Source organism: Corylus avellana, chromosome ca3 (assembly GCF_901000735.1).
Source record: "Corylus avellana chromosome ca3, CavTom2PMs-1.0".
NCBI lineage: Eukaryota > Viridiplantae > Streptophyta > Magnoliopsida > Fagales > Betulaceae > Corylus > Corylus avellana.
In genome coordinates, this window is record NC_081543.1 from 30,961,943 (window position 1) to 30,980,692 (window position 18,750).

The window sequence follows — 18,750 nt, forward strand, 5'->3', positions numbered from 1 at the left end:
AGAGAAGTTTGAGAAATTACACTAACTAATTTCCTTCTCCTCATTGAATTAACTAATTGGCTATTCAAAATAAATAAATAAAAAAAACGTTCATTAAATCATGGTTATCATTAAATTTAGAATTTTATAAAGTGTAATCCTTATAAATTGAAACGTATTAAATAGTTGTAGATGTAGTATAAAACAAAAGGAACTATAAATATTTTTTTGACTATATAATCATTCAAAAAAACCTTTTATTTTTATATATTTTTAGTTTTTTTTGGTACCATATCAGTTTGTAAAAATATTTTTTATAAAATGTGTTTGTAAGCTTAGCATTCCTCATACCCACCATAAAAGCCTAATTGTAACAATCTTATAAGTACCTAAATGAGTCTTGTAAATATTCCTGACTATCAAAATAACACATTATCACACACATCATATTTCTTATATTAACTATTAGGCTACCCAAAAATTAATTTGATATAACCTCATAAAAATTTTGAAGGTAAAAATCATAATCTATTATAAAAACTCTAAAGGCCAATGTCGTCGATCAATTCTTTATTCTATGCTTTATTTTTTCCTACGCAATGTCCTTGATCAAAAATATTTATATATATAATGAACAACAGCGTAAACTAAAAAATCGTCATACTTCGTATAAAAAACAACAATAGAAAACTCTCTCACCATTATTTCCCTTAATTCATTATAAAATTTACAAAAAGGGAAAATTAAGCAATTAGAATTAAACAAAATATACAAATTAGAATAGAAGATAAAGACAAAAATCGAAAAGATAAGAACAGGAACACAAAATATAAAGTCAAACAGAAAATGAAGAATACTAATATAATAGAACAGAGTTGTCTTCGTTATATACTTTTTTTTTGCTCCAATAAAACCTTTAAAGCCAATAATAACAATCAATTAAGCACTTAAACAATGTGCATTAAACATAGGAAAAAAACTATCAATGTACAATATTGTAAACTAAAAAATCGTCTTATCTCTTATCAAAAACACCAATAGAAAACTCTATAACCTGCGACATGTGTTTACAAATTATATATTCACACAAAAGCATATATGTGTCAAACATAATAGATAATCTACAATTTGGATAAGAACAATTTAAGTTATTATATTGTAATGCTATGTTTTTGTACTTAAAAGTGAAAAATTGGCATCAATCTTAATTTCAATTTAACCAAAAATGAAAAATAGGAATGCATTTTAAAACAACCTTAGAGCATATCAATTATAGATCTGCCATGTTAACTATTTTACCTAAAGAGTGCAATACAAACAAAATGTATTGTTAGAAATTAATGCTAGAAAAAAAAAGTAAAGAACCTAAATAAAAATTAAGAAGAATAATGAAAAAAAGAAAGAAAGAAGAAATCACTTGCATTTAATTACAAACATGATAGATAGGATTTTTTTTTTTTTTTGGTAAAAAAGTTAAGATAAATATAACAATAGTTTCAGTGACATTGTTTTGAATCATATTTCAACTAAATAATATAATTATATAACAATTCATTTTATTAATTGTAATATTTATATAGCAAGGAAATCTATAGAGAAAAATGTACACTAACAACATTAAGCAATTAATGCTACAAAACAAAATAAAGGTATTAAATAAAAATTCAAGAAAAATAATAGCTATACCTCTAGGCCTATTGTAAATTATTTCCAAAAGAAATAAAAAGCAATCACCTGTATTCTATATTTACAAACATGATAAATTAGGATAATTTGAAGAAAAAAAATCAAGACAAATATTACTATAGTTTCAGTGACATTGTTTTTGAACAGTTTGTGTAAATATTTGTAGTTAAATGAATTGCAATTGCAAATATGATTTATTGTTAGTATGTGTTTATACATTTTTTTATAAAAAAAATTGAAAAAATATTGAAATCAAAACAAACTTAAAAACATTTGAAGTGTAAAAAAATTGTACAAACAGAATCAAATCTAAATTTTGAAATAGTTTGAACAGGAGGACGATCTAAAAACAAAATATTGAAATCAAAACAAACTGAAAAACATTTGGAAAGAACAAAAATTTTACAAACGTAATTAAATCTAATTTTTGAAATATTTTGAGCAGGAGAAGAAAAACATTTGGAGAGAACAAAAATTGTACAAACCTAATTAAATTTGATTTTTGAAATATTTGGAACAGTAAGACGATCTAGAAACAAACTGAAAAAATTTTGGAGAGAAAAAAATTGTACAAATTAAATGGAACCCTTTTTTTCTCAAGAAGCACAAAAAGAAAAAGAAAGATAAGAAAACCTTGTTGACGAAGATAATTTTATATTTGTTTGTTGTAGTCTGTGATGTTTTAAACTGTAAAGACAGTAAGTTTATCACCTTCAATGGAAGGGGAAGCCATGTTTGAGTGAAAGTGAAACAAAATATTGAAATCAAAACAAACTAAAAAACACTTGGAGAGAACAAAAAATGTACTAACGTAATTAAATCTGATTTTTGAAATATTTTGAAGAGGAGGAGAAAACCATTTGGAGAGAACAAAAATTGTACAAACGTAATGAAATTTGATTTTTGAAATATTTTGAACAGGAGGACGATCTAGAAACAAACTAAACAACGTTTGGAGAGAAAAAAAATTGTGCAAATTAAAAGAACATTTTTTTTTTCTCAAGAAGCACAAAAAGAAAAAGAAAGAGAAGAGAACCTTGTTGACGAAGATGATTTTCTTTTCTTTGTTGTCGTATGTGATGTTTTAAAATGTAAAGACGGTTAGTTTATCAAGTTTAATGGAAGGGGAAACAGTGTTTGAGTGAAAGTGTGAAACATGACAACTTTTGATTGTTTTTAACTTAAAATGACACTTGGTAACATTTTAAAACGCCACATGTTGCAATTTTATGCCCTTCTACTAAAAACTCCCCTATTATATATAGAAGATTAGATTATATATGATATTAGAGATTTGATATTAGATTATATTAGATATTAGATAACGTGGGGATAAATAATGTTTGATGGCAGTTGAGATTGAGAAAGAGGGTAGTTTGAAAAAAACACGTGTGTTTTAATTTTAAATGAAATGACACATGTCATAATATTAGCCTATTCTACTTAAAACTTTTAAAAATTCAAACCCACAGTTTCATTTAATATAATGATTTGTCAGATAAATAGAATGCCACGTGTCAAACTCTTAGACTTTCTTGTCTAAAACTCTCCTATTATATATTATATTAGATTAGATATTAGATATATTAGATTAGGTTGTTTGAATTGCGTAACAAAGAGATACCTAAATCTAGTGCAATGAATAACGCTGTTCATATAAAAATTCGAGATAATTTCATTAAAAACTTTTGAACGATAATTGGCAGAAAGCAAGAGACTACGTGGGTCTGTGCTGAAAACCATCCGGCCAGACCCATCAACCCTCGGATGGGTCTGGCCGGATGGTTTTCAGCACAGACCCACGTAGTCTCTTGCTTTCTGCCAATTTAGTTCAATTTTTCTTTGTTTTGAGTTCAAAATCCAACGCATTAAGTCGTAGATTATTTGTGTGTATTTTTTGTGCTTTAGGTGATGTGTCTTTGTTCTAGTGGTTGCTGCAAAAGACCTTTTTTGCAAATGGATCGCATAGGAGGTTTATCCTTTTGAAAAGACTTTTAAATTTCAAAAATTCTCAATTTCATTACCCTAAACTTTCAATTTAATGTAATATCTCATTCTGTCAATTTTTGTCGTTAAATCCTAACGAAAACCACTAAAAAGACCAAGTTATTTTTTAATTTTTGTTTTTGTTTTTCAATTTGAAATTTGAAATTTATAAAAATTTTAGGAGTATAAAATGTCATTTCATCACTTTTAACGTCCAAAAACTGACGAATGGGTAAATTACATCACATTGAAATGAGTAATTTTATAAGTCCCTCTTGTGTCCATCTTAAGTCCCTTTTAAGAATGATGTGGCTATTAAAATTACAATTTGATTAAAATTCAATAATCATCAATCACAAGCCCAATAATGATTTAACCACATTATTTTTAGAGGAACTTGTAACATTACTCCATTGAAAGTTCCAAGAATAAAATTAAAAAATTTTAAAATTTAAAAGATTTTTTTCAAATTGCATAGTAATTCGAAGGTTATTTGTAAAACTTATCCTAAAATTATTAACAGTTTTATCTTTAAATTGCTAATAATTTGAATAATAAATATAAGAGAGCTCGGCTCAAGATCCCGACCGTGCAACCTTGAAACGCTAAAACCCGCGATTCCTAAACCTTCTCTTGAGCGAAAAATTGAAAAGATAAAAAGAAAAAGAAAAAGAATTTAGACTTCTTGTTGGATTGGCTCCGCCTCCGAACTCTTTTCTCAGTGCCACAGTCAGAGAGAAGGAACCATGGAAATCCAATCGGACGGCAACGAAGACACCGTGGCCAGAATCAAAGCCATCAATCAACAGCTCCAAGCTCGCATGGAGTCCCAGCACAATACCCACCTCGACCTTTTGGCTTCTCTCCAATCCGTCGTGCCCAACATCGTGTCCTCCATCGATCTCTCTCTGAAGGTTGTCTCAACATTCAACCACCGACCTTTCATTCCCACGCCCGCTCTCCCGAAGCCCAACCCCATCCCCATCAAACCCACCACCAAACCAGCCTTGCCCACCCACACCCATGACCCAGAACCGATTCGGGCTCGCGAGCCAGAGACCGAGCCGGCGAGTCCCTTGTCGGTGGTACGGTCGATGGTGGCTGTTTGTCTCTTGGGTCGGGTCCCATTCGCGCCGATCGACTCGTCGACGGTGCTGAGGAAGCTGGAGAACGATCAGAACGCGACGCCGGCGGAGAGGGCTGCGCTGAGAGAGGTCGGAGGTGAGTCCGGGGCGATACTGGCGGTGGAGATGGCGTTGAGGTCGATGGGTGAGGATAATGGTGGGGTTGATTTGGAGGCCTTTGAGGTGAGTGGGAAATCACGAGTCATGGTCTTGGGGATCGATAGGACTCGGCTTCTGAGAGAGTTGCCGGAGAGCAAGCACGAGAATTTGGGTAGTGATGTGAGTGTGAATAATGCGAATGTCAATGTGGGTCAGTTTCAGGGTCAGCAATTGGTGGATGTGAATGGTGGGGTTGGAATGTTTGGTCAGAGGCCAATGCAGGACATGTGGGTGGGACCTGGCGGCGAGCCGATTATGCCGCCGCCGGGGCCGAGGATGCTAAGAGGAGGTGTTGGGGTGATGGGCAGAGGGGTTGGTGTTCATCCAATGCATAATAGGCCAATGGGTGTAATGCAGAAGATGAGGACAGAGGAGGATGATATGAAGGATCTTGAGGCATTGTTGAAAAAGAAGTCTTTTATGGAGTTGCAGAAATCAAAGACTGGTGAGGAGCTTTTGGACCTCATTCACCGGCCTACTGCTAGGGAAACTGCCGTTGCTGAAAAGGTTTGTTTTTGGAACTTTTATAGTCATTTCTAACAATTGGTTATGCTTCAATAAATACTGCTATCTGGAAGAGCTTAGATTTAGTTCAGCAATCTATGTTTACTTATATCTGCGGGTATTAGTTGCAACGTTAGTTCCTTGCAAATACTTTAGCTTGCGCGGATCATTAATGTGTTCATGTTCTTTTGTTCTAAATTGTGTTTTCAGTTCAAAACCATAGGTGGCCCGAACCTGAAGGAGTACTGTTCATCCCTAACAAAAGAGGATTGTCGGCGTCAATCTGGTTCCTTTATGGCATGTGAGAAGGTTAGTGAGTAGAGTTTGTAAGCATTTTTTTAGTAAGCACAGAACATGTATATGATCATGAATTCTTGTTTCTTGAATTTTGTCATTAGCATTTTCCCTGCACCAAACACGCGTACAAAGATACATGCATATGCATATATCTAGTCAAAGTTAGATAAACTTTTTACTCAAGTCAATCACTGAAAACCTCAAGTAGGCCTCTTATAAATAGCTGGAGCTCATCCTAAGTGCAAATCAAAGTACAGTGTAAGTGGTTGGATTTCTTTGTAGTTATGGTAATCAATCATTCTGGTGACTAATTCACTTGTAACTTCATTCTTGATGTGACGTAAGGATGTCAAGTTAACTTGTTTAGTAGTTTAACACTAGCATTATCTTCCAATTTGTTCCAATAGAAAAAGATTTTTTGAAGAAAGTTCAAGCATATCACAAGATGCAATATAGATAGAGCACGTGGAGTGATGACAAGAAAAGTGAGAGACTAGAAAGGGATATGTTTGGATGTGGTGTTTCTTAGGCTTTTAAAATCATGCTGGTAAATATTAAATTGTTAAATGTTGTACTAGCAAGCATAAAGCTGTGGTACATGTTATACTTTTCCCGGAATAGGCAGAAGGTCTTCGGCTAGGCTTTAATGATACCAACAAGTTAACTAATTCCGGACATGGGTGTCAATTTCATTTCAGGCAGCCAAATCTCTTGTAACAGGCTAAGGTTTTCTTTGACTTTCTGCCTCACAGTTCGATGAATAGTCTCATTCGATCAGCTTTCCTTGTCTGAGAAAAGAGAACTCATTTGACAATTTAGTTGTACAGAATATACTAATTCATGTGAAGTGACTTGGTTTTGAGGAACTTCAAATCTTAGTTCTTTTGATGATTCTAATAATTTGTTCTATCCTCCTTTAAAAAAAAAAAAAAAAGTTCTATCCTCCTTATATAGCAAGATATCACCTTGATCTTGAAATTTATGAATATTTTTGCTTTCTTTGTATTGAAAATTTAAAGTCTTTCCAGGTTCATTTTCGGCGAATAATTGCTCCACATACTGACATCAATTTAGGGGACTGTTCTTTTCTAGATACTTGCCGTCACATGAAGGTAAATTTTTCTCTCCTGAAACAACATTTTTACTGGGTTTATGTATTCTTAAATGCTTTTTTTTTTCCTCTTTCTTTTTATATGGAGTAATGTATTTTTGACAGACATGCAAATATGTTCATTACGAGATAGACCAAATGCCTGATGTGCTTCCTCCTCCAAAACCACTAAAGCGTGCTGAATATTGTTCAGAAGTAGAACTTGGAGAACCACAATGGATTAATTGTGATATCCGGAACTTTAGAATGGACATTTTAGGGCAATTTGGAGTTATAATGGCAGATCCACCGTGGGACATTCATATGGAGTTGCCTTATGGGACCATGGCTGATGATGAAATGCGCAATCTGAATGTTCCTGCATTGCAGACTCATGGTCTAATTTTTCTTTGGGTCACTGGACGTGCAATGGAGCTTGGACGTGAATGGTGTGTGCTTATTTTTGCGCCATCTGTCAACTATAATGTTCATAACTCTCTGATGGATGGTTATTGATATTTGACTGAGAAGCTCAATACATGCTACATATGTTTATTCCAAACTCTTGGCTCATAAGCTTATTACTATCCTTTTTGCAGTTTAGAACTTTGGGGGTACAAGCGTATTGAGGAGATCATTTGGGTGAAGACTAATCAACTTCAGCGAATAATTAGAACAGGGAGGACGGGTCACTGGCTCAATCACAGTAAGGAGCATTGCCTTGTTGGAATAAAGGGCAGTCCAGAAGTAAATAGGAACATTGATACTGATGTCATTGTTGCTGAAGTTCGAGAGACTAGCCGTAAGCCAGATGAGGTGAGTAGAACACATATCTTATAGTTTTTATGGTTATTACTCCCTTGTACCTTTACTGGTATGCTCTTATGAACATTAGTGCTTCCTGTAATTGGGTTGCAAGTTACGACATGCTGATGACCACATGCTTTCACCATAATTTTTGTGCCTTCTGCTCAATGGTTATACTATAAGCAATATCTTATGATTATTTAGGGTTTTTTAGAAATAATTTATATACAGGTTTACTAGATGTAAACTTGAGTTAATAAGTATATTGCTGCAGATGTACCCTATGCTGGAGAGGATAAGTCCAAGAACAAGAAAGCTGGAATTGTTTGCTCGCATGCACAACACTCACGCAGGGTATTTTTTCTTGACTCGTACTTGTGCTTCTAGTCGTATTTTTTGGCCTCATTCCTATTTATAAGTAACTTAATCATTTTGACAATAATGAGATAAAGCTGCTTGAGGATTTTTTTTTTTTGCAAAGACTCGAGGACCAGCTGGACCATCTAATTTTGATAATAACATCTGGGGCTAAATGCTTTTTAGCAAAATTAAAGTGTTGTGACCTGGGATCCGGAGTTATTAGTGTTTCCTAACCGTAGAGGCCTCCTTTTATTCTCTTATAGTGTTTTTTTACAGCACTTAAGCCAAATTCGATTTAGAAATAAGCTTTGCAGTTTTACACTCATGTTGCAGACAAGCTGCATCTTGGTATATGGGTTTTATTTCACTTCATGTTGCTGATTACTTCTAAACTGTCTTTTTATCAGGTGGATGTCACTCGGTAATCAATTGAATGGAGTAAGATTAGTTGATGAAGGTCTGCGAGCAAGGTTCAAGGCCGCATACCCAGATGTGGAGGTGCAGCCTGCTTCCCCTCCAAGAGCTTCTGCCATGGAAGTAGACTCTGGTCCTGCTCAAATGAGGAGTCCCTTCTCAGCAACTGACTCGAAGTCCACAGCCATGCAGTTTACAGAGCCTGCAGCTCAATAGGCACCCTCTACGCTGCTTCTGAAGAGAAGCCAATAGCCGTCAACGGTGTCACGATTAGCCGAGTAACGTCAGTTCCATCATAACTCCTCAATCAAACAGGCATTCAATTGCCCCTAGCATGATTAGATTTTAGTAATTTTGAGGAATCCACCCTCCACCCTTGTTAACCTTGTCATTTTTCTTGAAGCATTCGGTGATATTTAGTCTTCTAAAAGGAAGCACAAGAAACACTTCCCTGTTTTGTTAGATCAGGCTACATGTGTAAATTGTATGGTAGAGCGTGTAAACTAGCATTTATTGTAGGTGCCAAGAAAGTATATCTCATAGCTGTTAATATCTTGTTGCCTGATTTGCTTCCTTTTCCTTTTCCTTTTCCCATGTGAAGGTAGGAAAAGTAAGGTATCAAGAAACTTTTGCCCAACTCTGTTTAAAGTGAATTTTGCAATTAGTGTAACTGGGAGCTCATATCCTTCGCACTGTTTTCTTTACATTGCACAAAATTTATACCATATATATAGGACCCATATGGGACACATGTTCCAGTTTGATGTGATCTCATATTGAGCACTGACAACAAAAGCAAGTAATTAATACGAATATTATTGAATCTAAATTTGACTTAAGCTTTTAGATTAAAGTGGTATCCCAACGTATCTCCCCAACACAAAACCACCCCCACCACTCTTTTACCTTTTTCCTTGGTCAAAATTTTCAGTAGATTTTTGTGCTCAATGCTGATTGCCATACTCCCTTTGGACATTTGGTTTTATTACAAGTTCTTTTGAAAAAAAGTGACAATTTAGTGACATTTACCATCTCAACTACTAAATAAATAAATTTATTTGTCAAATTTTGTTGTTTATTTTTTTTTTCACCATCAAGATATTGTCATGTCATGTTCAGATTGTGTTGAGGCATATGTATAAGACTAATATGTCATATTAACTTGACCAATTTAAATGAGTTAGATTCATCAACTTTAATTCTCTAATTTTGTGTTAAGTTCATGTCGGGTTAGCGGATCATGTAAAAAATTGACAGTCTTAAATGTCACATGTTAGGTTTGGGTCATAGCAAAACATGGGTATAAGATTATATAAGTTAACCATAACTCGACTCATTTAATTAAACGGGTTGGACGCTTCAATCCTAACCCGTTAATTTCATGTTGCGTTTGTATCAAATTCACGGATAGTGTAAAAAATTAACAACCCTATTTACGTAAATTTGTAAGGGAGTTACAAGAGCTTACCAAGAAATTATAGTAAAAAATGATAGAAGCAGCTAAGCCAAATTTAAACTTTCCTACTCAAAGATTATTCTTCCTGTGATGCTATATTCTGAGTGATTCATGTGTGTGTGACGCACGTAGAGAAAATGTCGGAGAAAACGAGCATCCCCAGCTGGCAAGTGCATAAATTAATGGAACAGGAAAGCCTTGACACCAGCAATAATATCGGGCGGTGTTGTCTTGGAGCTGAGCTGCTATAATACAGATTCATCTCTCTCTCTCTCTCTCTCTTTCATCTTTTTACATTGAAAGTCTAAACTGGTTTCATCTTTTCTTAGAAAACAGCAAAAGAGAAAGTGATTTTTAGATGCTCTCTCTACTGTTTGAAAAAATAACAAACATATATCAAATTTGAACAATTGAACCAAATCATTATATTAAGTTGCTTCCAAGAATTACAAACCCAAAAATTTCATATTAACCAATAATGTAGAACAAAAAAAAAAAAAAAAAATCAATACCAAGGTGGGAAAAAAGAATCATTCACATATGAATGCAGATACCAGAAATCCAGCAAGAGCTGCGATGAAGATTGGGAAGCTTAGTGAAGGCGAAGAAGAAGAAGAAGAAGAGAGAGAAGAGGAAGGCGGTTGTGGGATTGAGCCAAAAACAGTGGGGTAAGAGGGTGAAATTCCCGGACCATAGGAAGGAGAATCTGCAGAACCATTACCAGAAAACACAGAAATGTGGAGCTTCTGCTTCTTTTCGCAGTTCCCTTGCTTTCCACTGGTGAAGTAGAATTCCCCATGTGCGGTAATGTTGAAGAGAGAATTTCCATTGTTTATGTACAAGATTGGATCTTTAAGGTTGCAGCTGTTGAAGGATTCTTCCGTGACTTGTATCAGTGAATCTTGGCTTGGTGGGTATAAAAACACTGAAATATATAGAAAAAAGAAAACGAACCCAGAAATCAGAAGCCATAGCTGCATACAGAAAGAGAGGAAGATGATGATGATGATCGGAAACTTACAGAGAGAATCTCCGATCTTGGTTGTGTGATATTTGGACCATTTGGTGTAGACTTGTGGATTTGCTGATGTGGGGATTCCCCAGGCGTCTAAATCTCCGACCTTGTATTGATAGCACAAGACATTGGTTTGCAGTAACACGAGCAACTGCAAAGCCAACAAGAAGAAGTACATCGTACTTCTGAGATTCGCCATCTTAGAGCTTCTCTCACGCTCTCTCTCTCTCTCTCTCTCTTTCTCAAATTTAAGAGCCTGAGACCCAAAGAGTCTTATTGGCTCGAGTGTCCCCAGGCTGTGATTGTTTAGCAAGAATGATCGAATGAGATTTACCTGAATGCCCCTCTTCCTAGACTTGAGTTCATTACTCCAACTTTTGACACCAGCAGGTTATAGGTTATAGTTGTGGAGTTTGACCTGATAGGGAATAGGGTTGATCAATATAATTTTATATTTATGTCTTGACATGACCAAAATTTGACACACAACATAAGAGTTGATAATTTTTGACACTGACATGCGAATTCGACACGATTTCAACACGAAATTATTAGATTATGGTTGAAAAGTCTAGCTCCTTTAATTAAACTGATCGAGTTATGATTAACTTATATAGTCTTATACATATGCTTTGATACAACTTGATCTTAACACGTGAATAGAAAATGTCACCCCCCAACTTGAGTTATGTTCTGGTTATTTTACTTGGCAAAAAATGTTACATCTATAACCATTTTACAACTTGTTAATACGTATCAGTATGTGATTAGAGGACATTAATTTTTTTTTAGTGGCTGACTTGTATCTAATCGCATACATGTAAGCCTTCGAGTTGTAAAAGAGTTGTAAATATAACATTTACTCTTAATAGGCATAAGATGATAAAACCCATTCAATGAGAGAAGAAAAATGTTGTACCCCACCGTTTATTTGAATTGCATATAAGATCTCAAATTATTTTTTCACCGCTGGCAAGTCAAATTCTATTTAAATTTAAGTTAAATTTAAAAAAAATAAAAACCTTGGGACAAAGAGGAACATTTAACTGAATAATGTCACATGGGCCAGTTGGATAGTCTCATGCATGAGTGCAACTCAAAATAGGCAGATGAGCTTGGACAGTTGGTGGGAAGGAGAGTTAGGGTGTTTTCTGAAATACTATTAGTTACATGATTGACTCCCATAATATCATCATCATCATCATGTGGAGAAGACAAGGGATAGCGGTGCAACCTGTCCCCCCTCACATGGTTGGTTTTTCTGATATTTAATCTTCTTTCTTAAATTTTGAAGGAAAAAAACCAGTATGGACTGGAAAGCGACCGACCTTAAATTTCATCCACAAACTTGTATATTGCTTCATCTCATTTATCTTCCCGTGGAATTATTTTGGTCATCTATTAGTCCTCTTGTTGTTTACGGGATTTGATTTATTTAAAAGCCATTAATTACTGTTGTTGGGCATGGCAACTCCGCTAGGCCTAACAACCCGTATGCCCGCCAACTTAGCAGAGGGGCCAAACTTAAAGCTCGTCTTTTATAAAAAACTCACAAAAACAGTTCACTGATTGGAATATTTAAAAGAGCTAAGACTCATTATAAAATACACTCTTTTTAAAATCAAACATAGGTACTCTCTCTTTTCGAAACTCTCTATTCTGTTTTTATTTCACACAAAAGACTAACTTAATTATCGGAGTATGCTTCACTCGATGCCTATTTGAGGGGTGCTTGAGCGAAGCAACGCCTGTTTTTGACGGTGAAAATATAGAAGGAAAATGATTTTTATATGAATTCAAGATCCTAGCCAATTTTCATCCCAATTTGGTTCAAATATCAGCTTTCTTAGGTCGATTGTGAGAGCTCAAGCTTGACTAAGGTAGTAAGGTACAATACCATCTCAATGGTGTGCAAACAATGGCTGAAGTAAATGCAAAGAGGTTGTGCATGAGCCAAAAAAAATGGTCATAAACCAAATTCAAAGCCCTAGTGTCGGTTCCTCTTAACTCTTTCCTTTTTCTTCTTGTTTAATTTACAAAGAATAGTCACTTTTAAAATCAAAAGAAGCATCACCACAAAAGTAGCAATTGAATTTTCGAACAATGTGGCCCATTTCGTATAGCTTTTTATAAGAGTTACGTGGAATGTGGATGCTACTAGGAGGCCGAAAAGGTTCACAGAAGTTGGCCGCCCACCATGTGGCAAAATGGGGCCCCTCCGAATGCATTCCCATCTCACCCCAGCTCCGGCTCTCCATCTTCATTGTTCCACATCCTCCTTACTTATTTGTTCTTATGTTTCTCAGTTGTTCTTTTCTTTGGTTTCTTGTATCCTTCTTACTCACATGCTGAATTCCTGTGATGTCTATTTATCCAGTGAAATAAATATGACAGTTGTAAAAGGACTTCGTTTTGGAGTTATTTTTTTTTTCAAAAAAAATATGGTGCGACTGAAAAAAAAAATGAATAGAAAAAGAAAAAAAAAGTGAAATTACAAAAATCGAAGCTATCATTACATATAATGGCAAACAACTTAAATTTTGAAATACCAGAGCGTTTGCAGTACCAGTTTACAGTAATTGCAGAAGACAAGATCTAAAAGCACTAACTATATAATTCTTTTACCTAATCTCTTTTATGTTAATGGCCACCACCTGGTTGTTCCCTTGAAAATCTTTATGCCTTCTTAGCAAGGACTCGATCAACATTCCCCCTTTCCTTATCAATCCAAACAGCAACCAGATTGCACTCCAACAATTCACAATAGAACAATGTGGATGGTTTTTAACCTTCAAACTTCCAAAGGTTATTCTTCTTCCAAATCAATCAGACATTTAATGACTCTTCTTCCGCAGACCTCTCCAGTGCTGTCCAGTCTTGTGGTTCTACAATCAAATACATATTGATAAATGACCATGTCAATAAAAACCCAGGGTTAAATGAAGCCCCCCCAAATCACAAAGTTACAGCTTCTAGGAGCAACTGTGATACATATTTAATACTTAAAACAACTTATGTTTTTTGCTTTCTAAACAAAGAAGTAAATCGTGGGAATCTAATACAAATTGCAGAACTTACTTGACTTTTGGCTCTCTACAATCGTCATGAGCCGCCTCTGCAGTATTGCAGCCACAAAGAGAAAAATCGAGCACATTCCAAACATGATGGTCATGGGAAACCCATCAACCTTCAAAAGGGAAAGTATACAAACAAACTCTTAGTAATAGAGAGAAGGCTACTCATAGCAAATGGTGCATTCATTGTCCAATCCCATGCTGTACATCAAATCTCATAAAAGAGCAATAGTGTCACTCACATTGTACAGCACAATGCAGACAAAGATGTTTAGAGGAATGCGAAAGAAGTTCATGATTGTGCTCCTTGCCTCCTCAGGAATGTATTGGGACCTCATCTTCATGATAGATGGCCAGAATATCCCCACACAGGCCTCAAACGCACAGAAGCCAACAACCAGAATACACCCCGAAAAGGAGATACTTCCACCTTTCACTTTGGAAGGTGCTATCAAGAACTGTTCAGAATTCCCCAAAAAATTAATAATACCAAGCAGTGTTTCCACTGTTAACCAGTTCTTAGCAAAGGAAAATATTTGAATTTATATATACATATTAAGAAATTAGAGGAAACAAAATTTTACAACATACACTGGTAATAATGGGGAGCAGGAGGGATGCTGAGGAGATGACAAAAACAATCTGCATGTAGCTCTCAACTTTGGGAGATGATTGAGCCATCAGTCGAGATGCGATAGAGCTTCCCAACATTGAAGACAACATGAACGTTGCAAATATGAAACCATGCGGAATGTCCTCACCATTTGGGCTTAGAGCAGGAGTCCAGAGGAACACAAAGGTGTACATTGACCCTTCAAATAGGGATTGTATGGCACCCAGCAATGCGATTTTCTCATCTGATCCCATGTGAAATGTAAACATTGAATGAACTTCCAAAGAGAGAAAGAGATAGAGAAAACAGAAATACGTGGGTAGACCAAAATGGAAGTCTCTTGATTATATTTCTACTTTTTTGTTCAGAATGACGGTGATTAACCAAAACGGATCAACTTTTGGCAGTTAAAATTCCCAGATGGTTTCCAATAGTGAGTCTGGACCCTCTATGCACAGGAAAAGGAACCAAGGGAAACGTATAGTGACAAGTTGCATTATTGCTCCACTAATCTTTATGTAATTTATTAATCTTTCTATCCACTCACAATATATGGATTGTAATTTGATAGTCTAGAAAATTATCCGTGCTAGCTTTCGGATCTAATGAAGGTAATTTTTTCATAAAAGATCAAGCATTAATATAGAATCAAGACAGAAGTTTAGGGATTCACCAGAAGCAATAGCCACAGCAGCACCCTTGAACTGGGTAAGCAAGTCCTTGTTTTCTGAAGGGTCTCCATAGTTTTCACTCCAAGATGACATTATAATCGCCATGCCAATTGCCAGAAAGCATGCAGCAGCATCAAATGGAGAAACAGGGCCAAGTCCCAGAGTATCAACAAGTAGATTTCCAAACAACCCAGATACAATAGCTACCAGACCATTGCCAAGAAATATTGCCTTCGAGAATGTTATTGAAAGCCATTGCTGCTCAAAACCCCTCTGCAAATATCAACAGGGATCGTAATAAGTTACAAAAACAACATATAAGAGCAGGGAAATTTGAAATAAAAATCCACAGCATCAGTTGAAACCCATGGCATTTGTCATGTAGTAATTGGTAGGTCTCACATTCCCTACCGGAGAGGATTTCCATGGAAAACCCAACAGATTGCCATATGCTTATATAAAAACTAGGAAGTAACGGCAGGGGATGACATCATTGACCTCATCAAAGAGAGGTTCAACCACCTAGAATGTGCAGATTATGGAACATATAAATCATCAGAACTGATGGGAATATGTTAATCCATGAAACTGCTCAAGCATATGCCAATCAAGATTATTGCAACATAAACAGACATTAAAACCTGTTATTAATTTGATCTGCAGAACTTAATTCATCAGCAGAGTAGTGATGCACCTTATTGTGTTCTGCGACAAGCCAAGACTCAAAAGCTGAAAAGAGTAGAGAAGTGGCAATTCCACCCAATATGCGCCCCACCATTAAAACTTTGTACTGAGGAGAATGTTTGGTGATGCAGCTTAGAATATAGGTTATGCAGTAAGTAATAGATGCCCTCTTCCGACCCCTGGATTTGGCAGGTGATGAATTAAAAAATAATAATTTGATCAAAAACAAATAAAAAGAGATCAAAATATGAAATCTTACTGTTTATCAGCTAGAGATCCAACAATTGTCCCAAACAACATAGAGGATCCAAACCCAGCAATGAAGAGGTGCCCAATATCCCCCTTTCCAAACCCATACTGACTGTAAAGGTAGTAAACATATGGACCCTGCAGCCAATCCCCGGCTATTGCCGCAATCAATTTAATTAGATTCGGGAAAATATGGAAAATGTCAGAGATCTAAACACTGTCAATTCGAGCAGTTCTTAAAAATTGAGACAACTATTGATCAGCAATTGTTTTCCCTAGAATATACGTGGTAAATATCATTACAGCCAACAGATCTTGGCACCACACAACAAGGAAATAATTTATGAAAGTATTAATTAGTGTAAATTAACATGAATAAGCGCCACAAGGCAGAAGCAACAACAAATCAATGGCGAAGGGTTGGTCCTGATATAAAGACAAGCGGATCATACTGACACTCGGAACAAACATCATGCTAATTTATATGATTACTACCCAAAACATTAATGCCACATTTGATAGCTGAAACACTATACACCATGGGGAAAAAAAAACGAAGGAAACATGATAGTGAATTTCTAGTTCTACTCTACATATATGAAACCAAAAGCAAACATTCTTACTAGTTGGGTTCTTAGTTCTCCATTGGAGAATTTAATCTTTGATTTTATGTTCTTTTTCATTCTGATCCTTCACTTTCTCATCAACCAAACAGGTGAAATCACAATTCAATGCCAACCCCCCCTCCCCGAGCACAAACATTTGCAAGGCAATCCAAAACATATACGAGATCCAAATAAACAAACAGCATTGACTCACCCACTAATCACCGTTGAAAACCCCACTAATCCGTAACAAACCCACATGAACAAACATGAGGAACGCCCACATTACACTAAATTTAGCTTGAACAAACAAAACCCAGATGAGATATTAAGGAAAGACGCCAGATCTAACGCGTACCCATCATGAGAGAGTAAACAAGGAGGTAATTGTTCTTAAATGCATTGAAAGCAGAGGGGGTGTTGATCCGATCTTTGCTGGATTTGCTCAGCTCCAATGCTGCCACCACCGCCGAGAGACCACCGAACACCAAGAAGTAGAAGAGCTCCATTCTCGGCCTCGCAGATCAATCTCAGAGAGAGAGAGAGAGAGAGAGAGAGAGAGTGAGTGTATACGAAGAGGAAAACTAGAAAAGGGTGGTGTTGTTAAAAGGACGTTGTCAATGTCATTTTCGTGATTTATGAGTGGGGATTTTCATATTTTGTGAAAATCAGAGGGCTAAATTGTCCCACCGTTTCATGATTTCCCGGGGATTCCATTTTACATAATTATATTTGTCCATTTTCCACAATTAAAAAGTAAAATTTTCCACTTATTTGCTTAATTTGGTCAATGGGTGGAATTTCTATACTTTTTAGAATATATTCTTTCTTTTCATAGAATATTTTATTTTATTATCATAGTAAGATTTATGTTTTTCCAATTTTTCTAATGTATTTTAGAATTTATTTGGGTTTCTTGTTCATTATTCATTACATTTCCATAAATAGAGACTTATGTAATAATTTAAATAAATTCAACAAATATAAGAGACAGTGAATATACAAGATGTAGTCCATATGTATCTTTCCGCTTTCGTTCTTTTTTCTTTTTCTTTCATGCTATATTATTTTATATTTTATTTATATTTCAACCGTTATTAGGAATTGGGAATGTGGAAATACTAGGTTTTCTTTCTTTATTTTTCAAATAGGATCCACAATTTGTTATAAGCATTCGATTATTCTCTAAGAATGAGATATAAATTTGAGAATGCAATAATATAATTCCTCGTTGTTTGATCTATTAGACTTGTTCATCGCAGTTTGTAAGATAAAAAGGGGATAGAAAATGGACCCGAAACAACTCTCTCTAAGAAACTCTGAAAAATAGTTGTATATAATTTCGGGAGAGTGCATGACACTATTTATCAATACATTTTTATTTAGTTTATAGGTTGCAATTTATCGATTCTTTACCCAACGAGTTGCATATACTTAATGTGATGCATGACTCTCATATCAAATAATATAAACTTTGGATAGAAACTCATATTTGAAACCGGCTTGTAAGAAAATGGTACCAAAAAACTTATACACATATAGTTAAAGATTATATTTAATCCATATGAAGAGTAATGCTACATACTCAAATCACATCACACTAACCGGTGGTGGTGGTTTAATAGTTTCAAAAAAATTCTCATGAGGTCTAGGCATATATTAGGATATGGATTCGAGTATCTGCAATGGAGAATCACTCACAGAAGCCTGATGGTTCAATGGTCTCAAGAAAATCCCCACAAGGTCCAAGCATATACTAGAGCGTAGATTCGAATCTTCACAATGGAGAATCACTCACACAAGCTTGATTAGTATTAATGACCTTAAGAATTCATTGATGCCCTAATGAGGCTGGGTGAAGCAATAGCTCAATTGTTTTTTTTTTAATCTAATAGCTCAATTGGTCTTGAGAGAACACGTGCAGTTTTCGCCATATAAGTCTTTCTTAAGCAATTCTCAGCAAGTAAATGCTACCAT

General features: G+C 35.3%; 3 protein-coding genes across 3 annotated transcripts; 1 reads left to right on the plus strand and 2 right to left on the minus strand.

Annotated features, from left to right (window-relative positions):
• Positions 1–4,253: 4,253 nt before the first annotated feature.
• Positions 4,254–8,967, plus strand: LOC132176018 (N6-adenosine-methyltransferase MT-A70-like). Its single transcript, XM_059588121.1, has 7 exons — positions 4,254–5,441; positions 5,649–5,747; positions 6,764–6,847; positions 6,952–7,274; positions 7,425–7,641; positions 7,907–7,986; positions 8,400–8,967. Exons 1-7 carry the CDS (start codon positions 4,398–4,400, stop codon positions 8,620–8,622), a joined length of 2,070 nt encoding a protein of 689 aa, XP_059444104.1. The 5' UTR covers positions 4,254–4,397; the 3' UTR covers positions 8,623–8,967.
• Positions 8,968–10,327: 1,360 nt separating this feature from the next.
• LOC132176362 (early nodulin-like protein 8) lies at positions 10,328–11,138 on the minus strand. Its single transcript, XM_059588545.1, has 2 exons — positions 10,884–11,138; positions 10,328–10,787 (listed from the first exon to the last, which is right to left on the minus strand). The coding sequence occupies exons 1-2, from the start codon at positions 11,074–11,076 to the stop codon at positions 10,393–10,395; spliced, it is 588 nt and encodes a 195-aa protein (XP_059444528.1). The 5' UTR covers positions 11,077–11,138; the 3' UTR covers positions 10,328–10,392.
• Positions 11,139–13,347: 2,209 nt separating this feature from the next.
• LOC132174877 (uncharacterized) lies at positions 13,348–17,335 on the minus strand. The gene is made up of 8 exons (XM_059586610.1): positions 17,132–17,335; positions 16,179–16,323; positions 15,930–16,098; positions 15,238–15,508; positions 14,543–14,808; positions 14,194–14,409; positions 13,956–14,064; positions 13,348–13,762 (listed from the first exon to the last, which is right to left on the minus strand). The coding sequence occupies exons 1-8, from the start codon at positions 17,280–17,282 to the stop codon at positions 13,704–13,706; spliced, it is 1,386 nt and encodes a 461-aa protein (XP_059442593.1). The 5' UTR covers positions 17,283–17,335; the 3' UTR covers positions 13,348–13,703.
• Positions 17,336–18,750: the final 1,415 nt, after the last annotated feature.